General features: G+C 33.9%; 1 protein-coding gene across 1 annotated transcript in view; it reads right to left on the bottom strand.

Moving 5' to 3' along the window:
• Positions 1-232: 232 nt before the first annotated feature.
• The window catches only part of HECTD2 (HECT domain E3 ubiquitin protein ligase 2), a 71,027-nt gene continuing 48,143 nt past the window's right edge, over positions 233-23,116 (bottom strand). The window contains exons 11-21 of the mRNA XM_038578182.1: positions 21,645-21,741; positions 18,445-18,552; positions 17,483-17,615; positions 16,511-16,599; positions 12,980-13,138; positions 9,322-9,396; positions 8,601-8,688; positions 8,409-8,515; positions 7,030-7,145; positions 5,949-6,092; positions 233-2,730 (exon numbers count right to left, since the gene is read on the bottom strand). Of these exons, the coding sequence (XP_038434110.1) occupies positions 2,610-2,730; positions 5,949-6,092; positions 7,030-7,145; positions 8,409-8,515; positions 8,601-8,688; positions 9,322-9,396; positions 12,980-13,138; positions 16,511-16,599; positions 17,483-17,615; positions 18,445-18,552; positions 21,645-21,741 (1,237 nt within the window). The 3' untranslated portion in view covers positions 233-2,609. The remainder of the gene's footprint in view (positions 2,731-5,948; positions 6,093-7,029; positions 7,146-8,408; positions 8,516-8,600; positions 8,689-9,321; positions 9,397-12,979; positions 13,139-16,510; positions 16,600-17,482; positions 17,616-18,444; positions 18,553-21,644; positions 21,742-23,116) is intronic.

Genomic DNA, 23,116 nt, shown 5'->3' with positions numbered 1-23,116 from the left:
CATTTGACAGAATGGTCTGGGACCATCCAGACACTGGATAGACATTGTTTCATACTGTGAAAATGTGAAAGAAGCTGATTTTATTTGGTGTCAATATCAACACATATCTTTTGAAGCTGTATGTATCAGAAGTTGTCCTAAGCACAAGTTTAAGAGTATAATGAAGAGAATGGTTTGATTTTATAAGGTATTTTAAACTTATGGTTTTAATTAATTGCCTAATATTAAAAAATTGAGCTGAAACCTGACTGTATAACTTTAATATTTGAAAAAATTTATCCAGAAATGAACAACTTAATACAGATTTGTACAAAAAAGACAGACTGTTAAAAACTTTTGATGATACAGACAAAAATATGATTAAGCAAAGATTTAAAAAGGATAGGACATTTTGTAAATACTAATACTGCACAATGCTTTAATTTACTGTGGCAGATATAAAAATTAAGAATTCTCTAACAGATTATATTAGAAAAAGCAACTACATGAATTTTCTAGCTATTTAAATTTACGAAATAGAACAGTAGTGGGGTTTTTTTGTTTTTTTGTTTTTTTTAAGAAAATGAGGTATTAATACACTGTAAACCAAAAACAGAACATAAATAAATAAAGGCAATGTGTAATTAAGTGATAAATGGTTACAGATTTCAACTTAATAACAACAGACAACAATAATTTTCTAGTTACTTATGGACTTTGTCATTTAAAAATTTGGCTTGCTTGTGTACTTATCTAAAAGTGACAGCTATCGATATACAAGCACATCATTAAACACATGCAGACCAAGCCAACACAATTTTTCCATCTCTACCAAATAAAAACTGTTTACATTTTATTTAAAATACTTAAATCTGATTTCTGATACATGATTCTTTTGTGCTTATTAGTAAGTAGTAACCTACATTAAACATCTTACGTTCTAATTCAAGCAGTGTAACAGAGAAGCAGTTTTATTTGCATATATGGATAAAAAACTGAGCAAACCAAACAAAACCAACATGCCTTTAACTCTCTTAGGCTTTTCCAAGATTTTTAAGAGAAAACTCCTTTACGTAGTATATAGTCAGTGGGAAAGCAGAGTCACTGCTGTCTCAAGGAGAACAAATGGTAATCTAACTCCTATTCCTCAAAGATTCTCGAATTGGCTTTAGCACTACAGGAGAACAAGCAGATTCATTCCCCCACCCTGAAAGAATTCTGCTGGTGGGGTTCAGGAAGCATAGCAATAAGAAAACAGTGTAACTAAGAAAAAATTGGGGGAGAGTATTATTTGCCTGTGAACCGTATGCTGGTACCAAATGCTGGCTTCATTATTATTGCAAATATATCTTCAGAGTTTTCTGAAGAAAAGCTATCAAAGTATAATAGAGAAGTCTCGATTCGGAAATATTTGTACCATGCCAATAAAACTGCTTCATTTGCTGTAAATAAAAAGAAAACCATTTACAGTCTGACTTAAAATGCAGTTTCTTTTTACATGCTACTTTTTAGAAACTCCAAGAAGGGTACTTTTGAATTTACTACATTCAGAATCCAGTGAAATACAAACATTTTGGCCAAAATGTTGAACTTTATTTTTACACCAAGCTACATCATTTTGACACATGTCATCATTATATTCACTTTTGTCAAATATCTTATCCTAGCCTTTCTCAAAAATTAGTGTTTCAGTGTAACTGGTGATCAAAAAGTATTAGAAATAAGCCTTGTACATCAAAGTATATATAAAAACAGTTCTTTTGTGCTTGTAATTGACTTAATTTATCAACAATTAGTTAGATCTGATTTCCCTTCTAATGTCCTGACCCTTAAGAAGAAATGATCATTATACAAATATTACAGAATACTCAAAGTAACTAGTTTACTGCCAATGTGCATGCAGACTAACATTACTTAAAAGAACAGAACCTCAAATCCAATTAGTCTGAAAATAGTTAACACTCTTGTACAATCATCTTTATTGATTTGTAAAAGCTGTATACACATCTAAAACCCTGAATTTACTTTGTAAAAATAAATCTTTTAGCAATAAATGGCACTATCAAAATCCCATTAATCTCAGGCTATTATGTAGTTATTTACATGCTTTTCAGCAAGTTGAAAAGAATCTTAAAGGACCAAAGCCAGTATATCAAAAAAACCCTGTAAACTGCATTTTATACTATTGTTGTTCACCTCTATATGAAAATATGGCTACATGCTTTACATTAATGAGAATGTAGCTATGTGTGTTGCTACCGTGTGCTAGCAGCACACAATCTGCCACTGGGCTCCACTGTGTGGTCAATGCATTCTTCACTGTGCTTTGCTTTCCCAGTGGAACACCTGTGAGAAACTACTTATGGAGAATCATAAAGTGCTATAAAAAAGAGGGGCTGGACCCACACCTGTCTCTGCCATCTGGTCTTTTCCTCACTCAAGTAATTTCTGTGTTTTCAGAAAATCATGCCTCCTCCAGTGAACATATTTCATATTTGATTTTTAAAAAATCAGTATTTTAAAGTTGGTGAGCTTTATCAAGGTACTGTGAGACAGAGACATGAAAAGGTTAAAGGCACAATAAGAGGGAAGTGAATGCTACATATAAAATATATTTCAAGTCTTCTAGGTTACTCAAGTCCAAAACCTTCTGAATTTGAAATTCCAATGATCAATTTCTGTTTTAGGTCCTTTTTGCTCTTGTAGGGGGGAAGGCAAAGTTGATTGAAGCAGGTGTGGGCCACAGGCAACCTAGGGAAAAAAAAATTTTGTTAAAGACACTAAGTCTCAAAATACATATAGGCTAAGAGCTAAGCTACTGTCAAATATGGCCAATTCAGATCTCTGCTGCTGTACCAAGAGGTGACTCATTAATTTCTTCATGGAACAGATACTTACAGGGTACCTCCTATGTATGCGCACTGTTGTTCTAGACACTAGGGCTGGGTTTATGGACCAGTCAATGTCCCTATGCTCTTGTGAAACTTGCATCCTGGCGGCATTATTGTTGGAGTCAGACCTGAATTTGAATGCTGTCTCCCCAACTTACTGGCTGTGGCTTCAGGTCTCCACATGTCAGTGTCTTTGTTACCATGACAGGGTAAACCTATCTAAGTAGGTTGTTTAAAAGATTTCAAGAGCTATGTGTATAAAACACCCAGCAGAATAGTAGATAATAGAGCTGTTACTATTATTTCAGTCTTGACTATACAAAAATAATTGAAAGAACATTTCTGGATATTTGATGCCCATACTTTCAATGCCGCTGCCCTCAGGGCACGTGCAGCATTCATCCTCTGAATCTTCTGGACCAGCCCCCAGTCCCTTTCCCTGATGATACTGTTCATCTTCACTTTAGATTGCTACTGATTTCTTATGCCCTTTCTTCAGACTTTATGGATTTCGCAGCATCAGAACAGCTGTCAGTCAGAGAAGGCAGTGAACAAAAATAGGGAAGGTACCAGAGAAAAGGAGAACATTTTTAAAGAAGTTTGTATGATTAGAAACTAAACTTCGATAGCCCTTGTTATTAAGAGACTTAAAATTGTTATAATCAGTTTGCATTTATTGAGTGGTTGGTCTACAACAAGTATTGTGCTAAGTGCTTTTATATGCAGTGTTTAAGCCTCAAAGCAACCTAAAAAGTGGTTTTTGTTATCCTCCTTTTACTGATGAGAAAAAATAAACATGGGAACATACACGTTAAGCAATCTGTCTGACATTATAGAGCTGGTAAAGCTGTAGACCCAATAATCAAACCCTGATTTGTTTGACCTTACACCAGTACTGTTGCCATGTAAAAATTGAACACTCTTATTGAACAAAAATCTAATGGATCTACAATGGTGATGACCATCTTTGATAGTCAACTATATTTAATCTATGTGAATGTCCTACTGCAAATCCTAGAGTTGTGAAAGATTTATGCCTAAACCATGTGTGCCGACAAAATAATCCCTGAAATGATAACAGAAAAGTTTGGTTGTAATGTCACTTTTTGTTTTAAATTGCATTATTCACATTATCCTTTATTACTTATTCATTCATTCATTCATTCATTCATTCATTCATTCATTCATTCACCTCCTTCCTTATTTTGAAAGTTGGCTCCACATTGGGCATGGAACCCAATGCGGGATTGAACTCACGACATGGAGATCAAGACCTAAGCCAAAATCAAGAGTTGGGCGTTTAACCAACTGAGCCACCCAGGAACCCCTCAGATTACTCTTTTTATTTATTTATTATTTATTTATTATTTTTTTTAGATTACTCTTTTTAAATTGACAATAGTTTTGTTAATATTCTAAAAAATTAATTTCTGTTAAGTAAAAAAGCCTATATAACCTTTAAAAAGCTTCTTTTGAATTTTTTTCATTTTAGGTCTTTAGTTGTAAATCTTATTTGGACATTTTTTCATTATATATACATATGCATGAATATTTATCTTGTATTTTAATATAATGATGTTGACTTAAATATTCTTTCAAGAAACACTTATCGGGCACCTAATATGTGTGTGGCTACTTGAAAATTACAAAGATGTATAAGACATGGCCTCTGTCTTGAGGGGCTAAATGACTAGGATAAAGGTGCAAAATGCTAAGTGACATTAAGACTTCTATAAAACAATTGATGTGCACATTAAAGGAATGATTTTTGGCTTTACAGAGGAAATTGATGTGAAACTGGATCTTTAAGGAGGGGTAGAACTTTCATGAGTAGAGAGATAGGAAGTTTTTTTTTTTTTTTTTTTTTTTTTAGGAAGTGTTTTAAGAGAATTACTTAAACATATGAAAAAAGGAAAGGACAAAATGTGTCTTTGTATCTAAGGAATAGCAAAATAGCCTGCTGACTAAAGCAAGACAAGAAAGGAAAATTGATATGTAATCTTGGGGAGAAGACTGTAGAGCATAATTTATCTGACAGGCTCCAGAGTCTAGAACTTAAACTGAAGGAGAGCAGTAAAGCTATTATGGCCTAAGGAAATAACCATGAACAAAGCAGTGTTAAGGACAATGAATTTAGTAAGATAAAGTAACTAAGAAGGGAAGAATCTGAGCAACTAGACCAGGAAGAAGTCCATTTCAATAAACTAGGAATGAGGCAAAAAGTAACTACACCAGGGTGGTGACAGTAGTGAAAGGAAAGAACAGAGTCTAGTTTTAAAATGAAAGGAAAAGCTGACAAAACTCAGGGAACATATTGAGTGGGAGAAAAAAAATGATTCTAATAAAAATAGTGACTACTCAAATCAGCTTTGGAAATTATAAGGTGTTTGAGAAAACAAGTAGATAAGCATTAAACCCATCAATACTATTAGAAAATAAAGCCATCATTGTTATTTTCATATGCAAAGCATACTAGATTAAAAAAAAAAGAGAGAGAGAGAGAGGACTACTACTAGAGGACTTGTATTAACTGCAGTAGCCAAAAAAACTCACCTTAATATTTTTAATAAAAAACACCTTTAAATAAAAAAGAACATTATACAGTATACTACAAAAAGCCAGCTAGATTCTAAAAGAGACTACGAAGCAGTTGACTTAGCAAAGTAAAAAGCTGATAGAAAGGAATTAACAGTTGGCATTGATAAGTGTTCAAAATTAGTAGAGAATTTGAATGCATATTTTGTCTCATGTCAAGGCTTTATTTACTCCCAAGATTTCTCCTACAAAAATGACTCCTGATTGAAAGAATCCTCTAATTCCAAACACATTTTTTTTTTTTTTAAGGATTTTATTTATTCATGAGAGACACAGAGAGAGAGAGGAGGCAGAGAGACAGGCAGAGGGAGAAGCAGGCTCCCTGCAGGGAGCCCAACGTGGGACTCAATCCAGGGTCTCCAGGATCACACCCTGGGTTGAAGACAGGTGCTTAACTGCTGAGCCACCCAGGGATCCCCTCCAAACACATTATTATTAGCAAAATTTACAGATTAAAAATAAAATTACAATCTGGAAGTTTACCAGTTAGTAGAAGTTTCATTCTTTGAGATTTTAAAGTTCAAGTCAGCCATTCCTCCTACCGGTACTCTGTCACTTCCTGTAGTAAAATGTAGCAACTTCTTTTGAAGATCAAGAGGAAATCCAAGCACAACATCCCAAAAATATCTAAAGAACACCAAAGGAAATTTATATAAAAATGTCTTGTTAAAAATCCTACAGATCAGAATAAGGTAACATAAAGTAAACTCTTAAGGAAAAAAAATTCCCTTAAACATACACAATAGCCCTTAATGTGAAGTTAAGGAGCCATAAGATTCTACATATGAATTGGATTTTTGACTAATATTATTATAAAAGTAACTTTTTTTTTTTTAAAGTAAACCCCATGCTTTGCATGGAGCCCAACATGGGACCTGAACTCAAGACCCTAAGATCAAGACCTGAGCTGAAATCAAGAGTCAGACACTTAGTGAACTGAGCCACCAAAGCATCTCAAAAGTAACATGTTACTTTATAGAATTACAAAAGTAATCCAACAGTGGATAGTACCAAAGTCACTTATCTCCTATATAATTCACAAGTCTTATTTTTTTTCAGCACAGTATTTTAAAAATGCTATTTATAAGTATAGCATCCCTGAAATTCTAGAACCAAAGCCATTTTTTTTTTCAAAGCCATTAAAAAAAAAAAAATCTTGGAGTACGTGGGTGGCTCAGTAGGATAAGCATCTGACTCTTGATTTTGGCTCAGGTCATGATCTCAGGATCATGAGATTGAGTCCCGTGTTGGGCTCTGTGCTAGATGTGGAGTCTGCTTAAGATTCTCTCTCTCTCTCTCTCTCTCTGCCCTACCCACCCCACACTCTAATAAAAAACAAAAACTTTTTATACTTTCGTAGAAACTTATTTATATCACTTTCTCCCAAGGGGATTGCTAAATGATTTCATATTTAATATTCTCACATTACTTTCTAAAGATAAAGCAAGGTAGGACTCTACAATATTTCAGCTAACTTGATTTAAAGACTAAATTATACAAGTAAGTCACATTCTCTTTCATTCCCTCTCTGGCAATCTCACTTTCAGAAGTAGAATGAGCTAACCTTATAGTTAAGTCTGTTTTGGCATAGCCATCATACTGAGTACTTCTTTGTAGAGCATACATATCCAGTTCAGGGCTTCCACATACCAGAATTTCAACCTCTTCTGGACGAAGCAGCTGCCAATAATCATTTTCCAAAAATGATTTAAAAAAAAAAGATGATTAAAAAAAAATGAAATTGGAACTATCTTCACTGAATCATATTATAAAACACATGACTTCTCTTATAGTAAATCAAGCCATTTTTACTGGGGAAAAAATCTCCATTTTTATTTTTCTACTGAGGCTAAGGTATTTTTGCTTCTAAAAATTTATAAATCTTGTCAAACTATTAGGCTCTCCCTTTTGCAAATAGTAATTAGCAGTTTGCCAGAGAAACAAGCAGATGACTAAGCATGAATCCAAATTACAACTCTTCCCACAAAGCCTGCTTGAAACTCTCCTAGCTATTTCAGCCTCCTTCCAATATCCCACACGTCTCCTAGGTGCACTGCAGAGTTTGGATACTTGGTTATACTCTGCCTCATGTCGTTCACTGGTTTTTCACTTACATAAGTTGTCTCTCACCTAAAGAGATTAAAACTTAAGAATAGAGACCATGCTATGCCATTTACTTATTTTCCCTTCCTCCAACCCCACAACTACCAGTGCTTCACAGACAAAAACCCAGTTAGAGCTCAATAAAGTGCTCCTTTTTCAAAGGTGCTTCTAATAACAAATACGTGACAAAAGTTACCTTAAAACAAGCTCTCTCCTATAATAGTAAATCAAAGGGAAGACCTTACTCCATACCCTCATAGTAAAACTGAGGGGAGATACAAGTGGCATGATGGAATGCCCCTTGTGTAGCTGGGCCGGAGAGCAGTACTTCTTTAGAAGAATTTTACCTTAGGGTAAGGGTAATTCTGACACGGTATTCACATGACTAAGGCAAGTCAAACCAAACAGAGTTTATCATGACTCTGAAGACATACTACTTCCGATGGGTAAAAAGTGACTCAGGAAGCAGTTATAAATATATTCCTTAATCAGAACTTATGGCTTCGGCCCTGGAGCTTACGTGTTAACTCTGTTTTCTGTGCTTTGTCCCTCAGGATTAAGACATTGAGCCTATGGGATCTCTTCATCTACTCTTAAGGAAAATTCGTAAGCCCCAAAAGATACAGAATAAGACACAGTCCAAGGAAAGAAAAATCGAGTTGACTGGTCTTTTTTTCCATTAGAGAATTAAGGCTAAAATGAGAAAACTATTTTTATTTCTAGCTCTACTTTTAAAAAGTAAAACGTATTTTCTGCTTTAGAAGCTTATCTATTTAAGGACTTGTCAATATTATAGTATTACAAAACCTAATTGAAAGCATAATTTAGTTTTAAACTCACCATCAGGGCATTTGAAGCACACACACTATGAAATCCATAATAAAATGCAGCAAACTGCTTATAGATGGATTTGTTGAGAAGAAAGTCAATATAAAGCTGTACATATTCTGGAAAGCAATTTTATATCCATTAAATAGTAAAAGTAAATGGTAAACATTAATGCATTTTAATTAAGAAATGGTGTTTACTTACCTTTCCTATTTTGATTGGTAACTGGAATTTTATCACCACCTGGCTTTAAATTGTAGGACTTAATTATTCCAAATTCTTCTTGAAAAACCTAATGGAAGATTCCAACATAAGATATTTACTGGTATGGTTAAAAATAATAGACTTCAATGAACAAGTTTGTAAAATTTAAGCATGGGTTTCCTCCCACTTGTCAACATACAAACTACAGGGACTGAGCCCGCTCTGTTGAATACAGTTAAATACCTTACTGCTGTTCATCAACTTGTGTAGCCATTGAGATAATACTCAGCTCTTTGCAGCTATGTGGATTACTCTGACTTCCATTTCCCAATTACTGTTAAGGGAAAGGAAATGAGACTGTTTTGGTCTGATCCATTAGTTTCTGCTCCTAACTTCTTGTGTTTAAGCTATAGGAGAGGCTTATTTTTAGAAGCTGAAGAGCTCTGAGAAAGTAACTGAAGCAAGGGAATATGCTAGGTGCCTAGCAGGGTGCCTTCACCCTTGGGGAATTTCTTTAGGCACTTTCCTTGACTGTTCATCTCCAAGTATCTGCTGCACTGTCTCTACTTTATCAGGTTAAGACCCTTTATGATAAGGGATGGTATGGTGTGTGTTGATCAATTCTCGGTCATCTTTTCTAGTAATAGGTGTTGAATAACAAATGGCAATTTTCTTATATGAAATACATGGTTAACAGAAAGCCATTTGCCCTTAACAGTACCTGGAATGTTGAATAGAAATCTTCTTCAACATTGCCTTCATACGACAAGAGTTCACTTAACCCATGGGCCAACTCCTGTAAAAAGAAATCTGTTACCTATGTTTTTAATCAAAAAATATTACCTAAAACTAGTTAAGCAGATCTTAGAGTGAACTCACATGTAAGATAGAGTAGATAGACTCTTTCAGATTTTGAACTAAAGATAGTATTTCAGATATATTTTTCCAGGGCACACAATGTTTGTTAATGATTTCTACCACATAAAAGGCTTGGAAAAACTCACTGGGAAAAGTCATGTAAGAGGAAAACATCCAGTTCAAATGATAGAGGCATAATTCTGGGACCTATTCTTATGCAGCAAGCTAAGAGCACAGCTTTCCACTATAATTTACTGCCATCTGCAACATTACTATTTATGAATTTGTAGTATTTCTCCATATATAATCTTTAAAAATCTTAGGATTAATCATTTAAGCATAAAAAAACAGTTCATACATGTTAAGTAGTTTCTACATTTCAGTTACAGTGCTCTTCTCTCCCCCCAAAAAGTTGGAAACAGTGGAAGAAATATATTCCTATAATTCATGTTATCCATGAACAAAGATTTACAAACAGAAAAACTGACCCAATATTTATTATTTTTTTTTTAAATTTTTATTTATTTATGATAGTCACACAGAGAGAGAGAGAGGCAGAGACTCAGGCAGAGGGAGAAGCAGGCTCCATGCACCGGGAGCCCGACGTGGGATTTGATCCCGGGTCTCCAGGATCGCGCCCTGGGCCAAAGGCAGGCGCCAAACCACTGCGCCAACCAGGGATCCCCTGGCCCAATATTTAAAGATACTTTTCAGGTTTTATGAAAAAAATTAAAGTTTTATTTTAAATTATTAGAGGAAAAAGGTAAGCAGCATAGTTAGAATGATCTTACATATTTATACACGTAATAAATTTTCCAATCTCTTAAAATCAGAAATTTTTATACAAATCTAGGCTGGCATAGATTTGGTATGACTGTCATCATTTGCTTCAATTATTAATAAAAATCATGAACACTGAAAATTGAGTTTCCATTTTTTTAAAAGATTTTATTTATTTATTTATTCATGAGACACACACACACACACACACACACACACACACACACACACACACACAGGCAGAGATACAGGCAGAGGGAGAAGCAGAGGGAGCCCGACCTGGGACTCAATCCCAGGTCTCCAGGATCACGCCCAGGGTGAAGGCGGCGCTAAACCGCTGAGCCAGGGCAGCCCCGGTGGCGCAGCGGTTTGGCGCCGCCTGCAGCCTGGGGCGTGATCCTGGAGACCCCGGATTGAGTCCCACGTCACGCTCTCTGCATGGGGCCTGCTTCTCCCTCTGCCTGTGTCTCTGCCTCTCATTCCCTCTCCGTGTCTCTATAAAAAAATAAAATCTTAAAAAAAAAAAAAACAAAAAACCGCTGAGCCATCTGGGCTGCCCTGAGTTTCCATTTTTTTAGGAACTCCACAGACTACCAGGTGAACCCATGGAAAAGGACTTACCGTCATAATCTTTTAGAGATGAAATTTTTAATGACAAAATACAAAGTCAATAGGTTATGAAGTTATGTATTCAAATCTGTTTTATTTAGGACTATTAGGCCCTTTATTTCCAGACTTTGTATTTTCAAACCCCTATTTTTGTTGAGATTTTTTTTTTTGTTTACCTACACTGTCAATCTTAGTCTTATAGACTCTTAACTATAATATGCTATTTCTGAAATATGATTAATTAACCACTGGGCAGTATTCAGTGTCACACTGAAGACACTGAATACTGCTTTTACACACCATTTGAATACCCTGCTTAATCTTATTTTATTTTTTTTTTTGCTTAATCTTATTTAATACAACATATTTGGGAGTGATTTAAGCAGAAGAAATATTATAAGTTGCTGATTTCAGGATATGCTTGAGTCTCTATTCTCATCTAAAACCCTCGAGTATAATCTTACAAGGCTGTGGTTGGGAAGGTTTCTTATTGTTCCCGCTGGACAATCCCAGTGCTCTAAGGAAACAGTGGAATATTACTGCATTTATTGGCACCACACTGCAGGAATCTTGATTCATTATTAAAGGGCCAACATAAGAATATGAAATTAGCACAGTGAAATCTTCAGCTCCATAATATAAAACATTTCAGTGTAGTCATTCATAAAATATCCATTAACTTAAAAAAAGCTAGCTCTAAATAAGCCAATATTGAATAGCTTTACTCATAAAATTACGCAATTTATTGGCAAAAACCAATAATAAAATTATAAAGTTGGTAAAAAATTTGACAGAAATGGAATATGTGTAATTTTTAAAAATCACAAAAATCTAAAATGAGATGGTTAACTCAGAGATTAGTTTATTTCCTACATTTTACAGTAAGGAAATTAAGTGAATAATCGAGAGTCAAAGCTAATATGTTTCAGAGAGAAGATTACAGAAAGGAGACCTTTCAGTTTCTTAATCAGGACCTGCTCTATTAACTTGTGCACTCTCATGTCACACTATTTTTCTATTAAGTCTTTTTTTTTTTTGAGAGAGAGAGAGAATGCACATGTTGCGGGAGGGAGTTGGGGGATGGAGGCAGAGGGAGAGAATATTAAGATGGTTTCACACCCAGCACAGAGCCCCATGACCGGAGCCAAACTCAAGGGTCTGATGCCCAACCAATTGAGCCACCCAGGCACCCCACTATTAAGTCTTCTAAAAATGTGGCTTTATGCCCTTAATTGAAAATATCCTAAACCAACTTCCAAAAAATGTGCCTGATATCAAACCCCGCAGAGTATGAAGATTAGTTTTCTAACCAAACACATGTTCTTTTTTTTTTTTTCCAAACACATGTTCTAAAGAGATTTCTCAACTTTCACAGGAAAGCACCAAACTTATATCAAACTCATTAGATTATTAAAACACAGGGCTATTTAGATAGGAATATTTAGTAAAAGAGATTCTTCACATCTAGGCTATTTGCTAAAGATATTACCAAGAATTTTCTGCTAACCAACAGTTATCAAAAATCAGCTGTAAAAAATACTATAGAGGATAGTCAGAAGTATATGTATAGTATCCACTCTTCTGCTAAATTTTAATCTTTGATTACATTTGATGATGAGAAATCTAATTTCTGAATGGAGGAATGTTATGAAAGACAGTACCATTAAATTCATTTGTTGTATTTATTTTAGAGATGTTTTTGCAGACACTATTAACCAATATGGCACAGTATCATCTAATTTTAGAATCCACAGGAGAGCTTTATTATCTCATCTAACCCCCCAGTATATAAGTTTTGCTGTCCCACTGATCACATAAGGAAACTAGAGGTCAGAAAGGTTAAAAAAACTTATCCAAGTTTATAGAACCAGTAAGTGGCAGAGCCTGAATTCTAATCTCTGTCTCTCTCACTTCAAAGCCTGTTCTGCTATGCTGTAAAGGCCCAAGAGTGCAGCAAAGTGGGTGCTAAGTCTCTATGAGGAAGGAGAAAGCTAGACAAAAAAGGAGATGGGTTACATAGGTAGACAGAAATTATATTTAAAAATAAGAAGAGCATTAGGAGGAGAAATATTTCAGGTAGAAGACAGATGATTCAGCATTAAGGAATAAGATGCTAATAACTTTATACTTACAGGCATAATTTGACATAAGTCGTCAGTGGTCACACTGCAGATGCCTACTGGTATATTTTGATCACTAGGAATGATGGGAGGGCTCAATAATTTCTTGTAACAGCAGGGAGGGAAACGAATATCCAAGGTGATGCTGTTATACACAGCTAGTCCCATAAGCTATGCATACTGAATGTTAAGCATTAACATAAAATCCATGACAAAAAATGAGTTTTGAATTATGCATCAGTCTACTTCTTGCATACTGTCAGATCTAACACTGACTTTAATTAATCCCACATACTTCCTTTTCTTTATTTTCCCTTTATTTTACATAATGTAATTCCTTGATTACCAAAAGTTATGTGAAAGGGAGGGGTCGGTTGATAGTATTTGATGATTTCCCTAGAAAATTTTATCTAAGATCATAACAGATAGCAATTTCAGACATTTCATAAATTATTTGACACAAAAGAAAAACATTTTCTAAATTTAAATGGTGTTGGTGACTTTATAGGTAGCAGCAGCAATTTATTCAGAACTCCACACAGAACACACTACTAATTTTGGTGATCATTTTAACTATTTTAAAACTAAATACAGACTATGTAAAGAGAGCTGAACTGAATAAACATATGGACACGGGAACACACACAGATGTACACACTTACTACTGATAGGCTAACAAGACAATTAATCTCCTACAGAAATACCTGAAAGGCCTTTATTACTTGAAGTGTACACAAAGTGTTGAAGTTAAAAGCTACAGATATTATACATATAAACCTTGCCCAATTATATTTTATTTATTACTTATACGGCAATATGTAACTTATCCATTTGCTGTGAGGGGTTTTAAATGTCATATTTCAGCTGTCAAAGTTATTAAAGAAGTCATCAATTTTATTGGCTCAAAGGAAATCTAAATATATGGGCTGGATAAATTACTGAAAATAATTTTTAAAATTAGAAGACAACCAGTATTTCAATTTGTCAAGGCAGAATGAGAGTTAATAGTAATTTAAGGAATAGATATATTACTTTATAGGTAACCATATCAACAGGGACTGAGCAGTATATTCAAGGGACAGATATTGAAAATAAGGTCTAATATACTTCTATACTGTGATGATAGCAACAATGATAGTGGCCATAATACTAAGATGGTTACCATTTATAATCATCCACCACAGTGCCAAGTTCTAAGTATTTTTTTATTAAAAAAAAATTATAACCCTAAAGGCAGGTTTTGAGCAGTTGAGTAGGCCCATAAGATTTGCCTCAGGGCATTTTCATATGCAGACTACAGTGTTTCATGTCATACTAAGTCAATCCATGCTGGCTGAAGCAGGGACGAGAAGAGGACGGGGGAATTCCGCTGGGCCACTGAAGCATCACGTGGTGCAACCAGAGTTTGAAAATCCTGTTTCAAATGCCCCATTTGGTAAAAGTGATTATAGTTTTATTATTTTTTTATTTTATTTATTTTTTTTTGTGATTATAGTTTTAAAAAACTGTTATATTTATAGCTCTTCATGCAATCTTCAAAACATTCTATAATTATTATTACAGGTTTTACTATAACATTTCTTGTAAACTCCAAAGCCTTATTCTATTTAAAATTGAGGTATTAGGAATGCAATGCTGTCAGAACTACTAGCACGAGAAATCTTTGGTCCTAAAATTTAGAAAGTGAAAATATGTACAGAACCAATGATATTTTCTCAATATAGAATGTGTGTTCTCAATTTTTACTTCTCCTCACCGGTGATAGATCTATCACCTACTTACATGATCATAATCCATTATCATCTCATATTTTTCCTATATATTAATCGTGCTTTTTGGGCACCTATTTCATGTCCTACAGTTTCTTTGTGAGTCTGCATGTGAGATAAATACACATAATAATGAGATGGCAGTGGCCTTAATAATTTAATTTTAGCTTTAATTAACTAACTTGAAATATGCAGCATATGTAAGTATGCTTAATGACCTTGCTCTTTTGGGTAATGATTGGAATAGAAACTAATGCCCACTGCAAAAGCAGCTGATTAGTAAACTTATGATTTTACATATAACACCATTCTAAAAATGAGATAGCTAAAGTAAAATCTAATACTGCATTATAAATATCTGAAAGTCAAAATATCACACAAATCTAAACTGTGCTAAGAATGTAAAGTATGACAAACATATATGTCAGGGAATTCAAATAGCTCATAATGTAGTGAAAGTACTGGTGACTCAGGCCTTCAATGAAACGGAAACATTCAACAAATGATCACTGTAGAGAACACAATAAAACCAGACATCTAAGAACTGACAGGACTCCATATTGTGGAACTTGGTGTTTAGATCTTTGGACATGATGACATATATAACATTTCAAATAAGGTTTACCATCTTAACATGCAGTTTTCTCCCTGCTAACTTTTTTCCCATCAAGTTTAATATACATTCCTCAGGATTTATTCCATCAAATGCAACTGAGCATTCCAAGCCCTCTCCAGCATCACTCCTGATCCCTTTGTTGAAGGTATCCTCCGTGACTCCCGGGGGGGCCCTCTGCTTCACCCAAGGGGCCTAGGACAATGTAGCCTGCTTTCCAGCCATTCTCCCAGACTGTTTCCTACTACCTCCAACGCTGTGCTAATCAGATAGAATGGTTCCATTTATAAGCCTCTCCCTTCTCTGGGAGGAATACACCTATCCTCTTCCATCTCAGAACTCCTTAGTACTTAATGTCACAAAATCATGAGTCTGAGAACTGATGACCTTGAACTGGTAGTCCTCTGCCTATCTAGACCATAACCTTCATAAGGCTATTCATTAACCTTCATAAGAGGATATTTCCCCCTCTTTTACTCTACGGATCTCCAGTGTGTGCTCATTTATTTACTCTTCCCTTCTTTCTTCCATAGTCAATTATATCTCTTAGAATTAAAAAAATACTGTGGAAGTTATCTTTTCCAATCTCCTACCCAGTGCAGGAATGTCCTCTCCACTACACCTGATAGGGATCAGAGGATAGCACAAGGATTTATATAATTTAAAATATACTATAAAATAATATATACTTTAAATATTCCCATTCCATTCAATTTTTAATTTTTATGGATATCTCCAGATTTAGGGACATATTAACAACCTAGATTTAATTTCCACAATTTCAATTTATTAAATTAAGCAAAATAAGCACAAAGTAAAAGAACAGAAAAGTAGTTCCTTATGAAGGGAAAAGATACTTTAATTTTAAAAATGTCTTAATTTTCTGACAATTCAGATAATATATGAAATAGGCAATAGTTATTTTTATTTTGAGATCACATTTTCAGAGAAAAATAGAGAAAACTCACAATTCCTTTTAATTAATTAACTCTGGTGACATTATATAGCTGTGATATTGCAAATAATTGAAAATCTATTAGTAAATTTGACAAGAATGTTATATCTGAATAAAAGGCTTAATGAGAACAGTTTTCCAAAATTCAGATAAAATTTAAAATCTCTAATGTACTAGCACCTCCTAGTGGAAAGTTTAAAGGATACAATTCCAACCAATCGGAATTCAGAATAGTTATCACATTTAAAACTGCTAAACCAATGGCAGTGTGAATCCTTGTGATATGTAAACATGCCTGAAAAAAAGAAACATTAACATGACTGATTAAAAAAAAATTAAAGTATTAAAAATATACATAGTATCTCATCTGTTAGAAGCAAAATATTTCAGCAGTAGTTGTTATAAACCATTTTTCATGTTAAAATATATAAAATATAAGCACACTGATGTCTAAGAGCATTTTACTCTTTACTGGTATCCTGAACCAATGGTATAAATGGGCTAAAAAGATAGAAAACTCAATAAGTTGATTTTCTTTTATAAAAATGATAGTTTTATAACATGATCAAAATTAAGTTTGAGAATTATCTAAAGATTTTAATTTATCTATGTCATCGCTATTCTCCATTCCCAGAAAGCGGTCATACATACAGGTATACAAAACAAAGAGTAAGAAAAACACTTAAAACTCTCTTTGAAGAAAGATCTTTTACAGATACTAAGGATTATATAAGTTTTCTCTAAATAAGGTAAAACAAAATTCAAAAGTTTACTCATGTCTTAAAAATTAACGAATTCTTATTTATCAAAATGGCTCAAAATCTAATGAAAGAGGCTTCAAATATTAGTACGGAGGAAGCTACAGTCTTGTTTTTAAATTCTGAATGTTCTTTATTTCAATGACAAATTTTCTTGCATTTGGTTTGTTCAGGAAAGATGGGGATGCTACCTTGCAAATATATACTTTCAGTCTTTATAGTGTAGGATTTACAGTAAGATAATGAACATTTTGATCATCAATTTGGGCACTTTTAAAGAGGTAAATAACAATCCTTAAATTATTCAACATTTATGGTGGACAAAAATATCCATAAAGTCATATGGTAGGTTGCAAATGAGAGTGCCTACTTAATATAATAATTATGAAGATACACTGTTCATAAAAATTGAATACTCACCATAATCTGGATGAAAAATTTGGCGAATTAGAAGAAGGAACCATTCTTTAGTCAAGCCACCCATGTCCAAACCAGCTTCCCCTACAAATGTAACTTTCAACTTCTTTTTTAAGTCTGCTCTTTTCCGGGTTAACTATTTAAAGAAATTATATCGAAGAGAAGAACAAAGGGCAGTAAAAAGGGAAATTAACTTTTTCAATTCTGGGAGATGTATTAGGCAATCTTTATCTTTATTTACAATGTCACAAAATTCACTCCATCCATTCATTCAATAATTTGTCAGTTACTGTATCAATTAAGCATTATTATGTTTGCTGTAGAGATCAAGAGAATTAGGTCAAGTATCAAGTATCTTGCTCAAAGTTACTGTATCCTGGTATCATATTGCCTCCAAGATTTCAATTTAGCAGATTATATCATAAAATATTTAATTTCCTTCTTGATTTTAAAAATCACATAATGACATTAGCCATTATCTTGTAATGAAGATCTGGCTGAAGCACCGTGCAATACATGTAGGTTAGTAATATACACACAATCAAAGTACACTGGGGCCTGAGTACACTCTACACTCAGTCTACCCTGGAGTACAGAACTCTAATTTTGTAGATGAATAATCTCAGGCCCAGAGAATTTAAAATGGCTTGTTACATACCCAACAAGTAAAAAAGATGGGTCCAGTATCTAAGTTACATATTCAGAAACATGAATCGCTCACTTAAGTGTTCTACATAAAATCCTTTTCTGAGGTGTTAATAACAAATTATTAATAAACATATAAATAATGAACATATGGCTTAATTGTGAATACACAACTGATTTTAACAATGGTACCAAAATATAAGGAAGTACACTTATTAGCATACAAAAATAAAAAACAGATTTTCATAATACACTATATTGTAGAATTTATTTAAAGTTTTAATCAGTGAGTGCCATTTTGGAATAAATGATCTATATACCTCATCAAGCGAGTCACTAACCAAATGTGTCCGTCTTACTTTCATATTTAGAAATAACATGTTCATATCAGGTCTCTGTCTTCGAGATACTTTATCCACCAGACTTTGCTAATTAAAAAAGAAAGCAAGCATTTTTACTTTTACTTAAACTGTAATTTCATTTAAAACATTTAAGCACTATAGTAAAAATTACTTAAATCCTTCACTATGCTATCTCTCCTGTATTTTCATAAACTCAATTATGCAAATTTTTGTTATTATATAGATCTTTTCATTTTGAAACAATGGTAGCCAAAGGCAGTCCAAAATGGAGGACCAAAAAAATTCACCTTCTATAGTAAAGAATGTTGCATTACAGTTTCCATGTCTCATCTCTTAAATAGCAAGGCTTTTTGTTCAATAAATACAAAGTGGGAACATCTGAAACGAGGTATATACTACTGATGATAAACTTGGTTTAAGCTTTTTAGATACTGAATTTACCATAAAAGCACAATTAGTCTACTTTTAGAAAGTTATTTGTTAACATTTATCAGAAACATTAGCAATGTTCATACCCTTTGCCCCAATAATTTCGTTTCTGGGAATTCTAAACAATGTTTTATACAGTGAGATGTTCATCACAGCATTACCTATAAGAGTGAAACTTTAGAAATATATATGTATCCATCTAATAGAATATAATACAACTATTAAAATGGATGGTATAATTATATAAATAACATGGAAGATATTTAAGAAAGGTACAGATGAAAAAACAGGGAACAAAAGTATATATACAAAATTGTTTCAACCCTATTGCCTTTTAAAGATAATATAGAGAAGAAATATCAAAAGAAAGTTTACTAAAATATTAACAGTTGTTATGTCTGGGTAATGGAAATGTGGGTAATTTAAAAAATCTATTTTTCATGGTTTTTCAAAGTATAAGTAATGAGTATGTAAAAAACACATTAAAATATGTTAGAAATATACAGGATCATAAGAAATCTACATGCTTGTATAATTCAAGTTTATATAATCTAATTAAATTATTTTATCAGACTACATCTTCTTTGCTAACAAAGAAAAATTATTGTACATACTAGAGATGAACATTTCAGACATTTTAAATAGTGCAGAGAAGTGCTTTAGTAGGTAAAATTTTAATTTAATAAAATCTGTAGAAGGCCATGTTCTTGATTTTGTAGACTGCTATAATAAAACACTCTAATTCAGAGCACTTCATTTCTCCAATTTCCAATTCTAAAGGCTTTTAATATTGTGGGTTTTTTTTTTCTTTTCTTTTTAGGGCTCCCCCTTTGATGCTCAAATGGATCTGTATTCCTGGGATAGTATCTTATGTCATGGACCTATTGTCCTACCCTTTCCTATGTTGTGTTCATAGTCTACTCGTGGAAAGCCACTACACCGGAAATATCCAGCAAACAAATTCATACTAAGATGCTAATGGTAGACAAGGCTTAGAAGCCACTCCTCTCATCTGGAATATTTAATAGAATATGCCTCAAATGAAAGAAATAATCTCCAAAAGTAGAATTTAGACCCAATCTGATGAGGAAGTTATTTTTAGGTTGGGGAATTTCTGTTGCAATTTCAGATACCATATAAGTTCTTGTTTATATTAACTACCTGTAAGGCTGTCTGTCCTCATGTCAAAATAATCATCGGTCATTAATTCCAAGTGGTGTGGCAGTTTACAAGTTAAAATGTTGGGAGATCTCTGTAAGAACAGATGATGACACCTAACTCTTCAATCTCTACTCATCTGTGTCCATCCTCTGTGCAAGACAGCCTGTGACAGAGTCCACACCTGCCACTCTCCTTTTATTAGAAGAAAACTTCCATAATAGAAGATATTTGACGTTTTAAGTGTGAGTGACATGGCAAAAAACTGCTCAGAGAAACTGAGGTAAACTTCTAGCTCTTTGAGTTTTGTTTTGTTTTGTTTTACAAATATAAAAGTCATAGCCCAAGGTAAAAACGTACTAAAAAGGCATGTGAAATTGCATAAATGCAGCTAACAGAAACTGCCAAAATGACTAGTTGTATAGACTAATCTTTGTGCTAGTATCTACCCAAGATTAAATAATAATTCTGATGCCAAATATACCTGTTTAAATTTACTTTTCAGGGGGGTAGAGTGGCTTTGGAACTCTCTTGGTACACACAGGCAATAACGTTTCTTCTAATATTCTCATAGTCAGTGTAAGCTGACTCTGGGATGTCACCAGTCACTTAAATCTTTTGTCCTGCTCTGTGATAGAAAAAAATACTCACCTTCTGGGAACTGAATTACTGAAGAATAAACATTTCTTATTTTTAAAAGCATTTTAAAGCATTATAATTTATACTTTAGGGTTGTTTTTATATTCTTGGACAAGACATGGAAATCATTTTTTTTTAAATTTGAGAATCTCTTTTTATCTTAAGAAGACTACAGCCAGCCTTCCCTCTAATTTTTAAAGTAGTTTAGTGTCATGAAAGCAGATACTCAAAATACATGAGCATTTAAATGTATAGTCTAGTGCTCCAATAAAAGAAAAACTGCTCACTCAGTCTGTATCTCTTAGTAACATACGCAACTTTACTCTGCTGTGCCGAAAAACAAGTGGTAGGGGGTGGTAAGGCTAGGCCCAGAGAGAAATTTCATCCTGCTACATGGTCTGCCTACAGCCAGTCTTGACTGCTAGCCTAGTCTCTATGGTCTCAATGCATTTTAGTTTCCTAAGACTCCATAAAACATCTTTCACCTCTTTTGGATATATTTCTCAGTTTCCCAAGGTTGTACATCTTCTAATTTTTTTGTTGTTTCTATTTGATTTCAGTGGTTTCAGTGGTTTGCTCTTAGGGACACTCCTTGCCTTTACGGTAGTCTTCACCAGTGCTCTGTTGGCTACCGTGGAGCTGGAATATGGTGTTCACATGATGCCCAACAAGTTCCCAGTACTTTGATGGTCTGTGAGAGGCATTTAATCTTCCTGCGCTATTTATAATATAATGAGAATTTGATGAGGGGTATGTATGTCTTTCCTGTATCGTGCACAGGTTTAAGCAATTTGGAGGGAGTTATGAAATGAATTTTACTTTTAACATTTCCTGATTATGCTAGAACAATTCACAAGACATTTGATTTATTTATTAAATTATTTACTATATTGATTATAGTCAGCATAAATATGTTTTTGTAGCTGGCTTACCCTTGCGATGCTTATCATCTGTTGTTCTGAGTCTCTTTGAATAATGATTTTTTTTGCAGCTATAGAAATAACGAATGGGTACTGACAGAAGGAAAACCTGCTCAACAAGTGAAAACAGAAAAAGCAAAATGGTGTATTTTTAGCAAAATTATACTAAGGGAATATCTAAGGTACCCCTCCTAACAATATAAAACATTACTTTTGTATTGTGTTTTACCATCTACAAAATGATTTTATGTGCATCATTTCTTTTAATCCCCACAGCCTTGTGAAGCTCGTATCATTACTAGATGCACTGTGCACTCATTCTCTAGAGAAAGCTACATCTAACATTCTGAAATGTACTAACCATTTAGATGGTTTATACAAATAGTTTCAGTTTATGTAGTCACCTGTAGATCATTACCTGTGAAAATATGGCCAACACCAGAACCTGGAGACAGAAGTACTAACAAAGGAGGATTAGGAGAGAAAGTTCATGTGCAGAAATTATTATAAAGATCCATGATTACATGGATATTTCTGATGTGCAAGCTTCAGAAATGAAGAAATCTAGCAATAAGTACAGTAGTAAAAAGAAAAGTAATAAATTTAAGATCAATAAAATAAAAGGATGAAAAGTATGTTGTTGCTGGTATTGTGTTTAATGGTGTAGTAGTATGAAATGGTATGTATCTGTAAAGTATAACATTATGATTGAAGGCCAAGAAAGTAACTTCCTTTCTGGGTCAGAGCTGATCCTATGTTATGTAAAAAAGCCACCAACTACCCAGAGAGAAATACATTTCGAGAGCTAGTAGGTGACAGTGACACTACAGAAGCCAAACTTCCGTCAGAAGTGGCTTCAATGAATTCATCAGTTACAGCTAGAATCCATCCAAGTTAGTCAACTTCACTGGATGTGAAGAAGGCATGATGAGGGAAAAAAAGGAGCCCTTGTGTGAATCGCAAATAAAATGGCTTTCCCCGAAATGCAATTGTTACTTAATGAGTTGTTCAGCACTAATATGTAATAGTATTGAATCAATAAGGGCTAACTAAAAATCTGGAAATGAAAGAAGTACAACGAACTCAGTAGGATATATATTGGTCTTATCATGTATCTTAAAATGGTGTGACTCAGCCTTTCTCTAGTTATGCACACAGAAAAAGTGATACTCTGTGTGACACACTGAAATAAACAGATGTGGCTGCTCATCACCAGAGGTGACTTGCCCTCAGGCCCCAGGTACCCCTCTAAGTCCAGGCTGGTTTTCCCCACACTGAAAGGATCATAGCATCAAAACTCCTTTGTAACTTGTTCTCAGTACACCAGTGCTGTGACACAGTGGTTAGAAGAGCTCTGTATTTATTAAAAGATGGCATTGAAATATGCACAGTAGCTCTTGGGAGTTGTTTTGTCTACAACAACACAATTATATTAAAGTTGGAGAAAAAAGCGTCTTTGTAAAATAAATATACTTTGTCAAGAA

The sequence above is a fragment of the Canis lupus genome, chromosome 28, assembly GCF_011100685.1.
Source record: "Canis lupus familiaris isolate Mischka breed German Shepherd chromosome 28, alternate assembly UU_Cfam_GSD_1.0, whole genome shotgun sequence".
Lineage (NCBI taxonomy): Eukaryota > Metazoa > Chordata > Mammalia > Carnivora > Canidae > Canis > Canis lupus.
The sequence above is the reverse complement of the archived record's forward strand: the minus strand, read 5'-3'. Positions and strand labels throughout refer to the sequence as shown.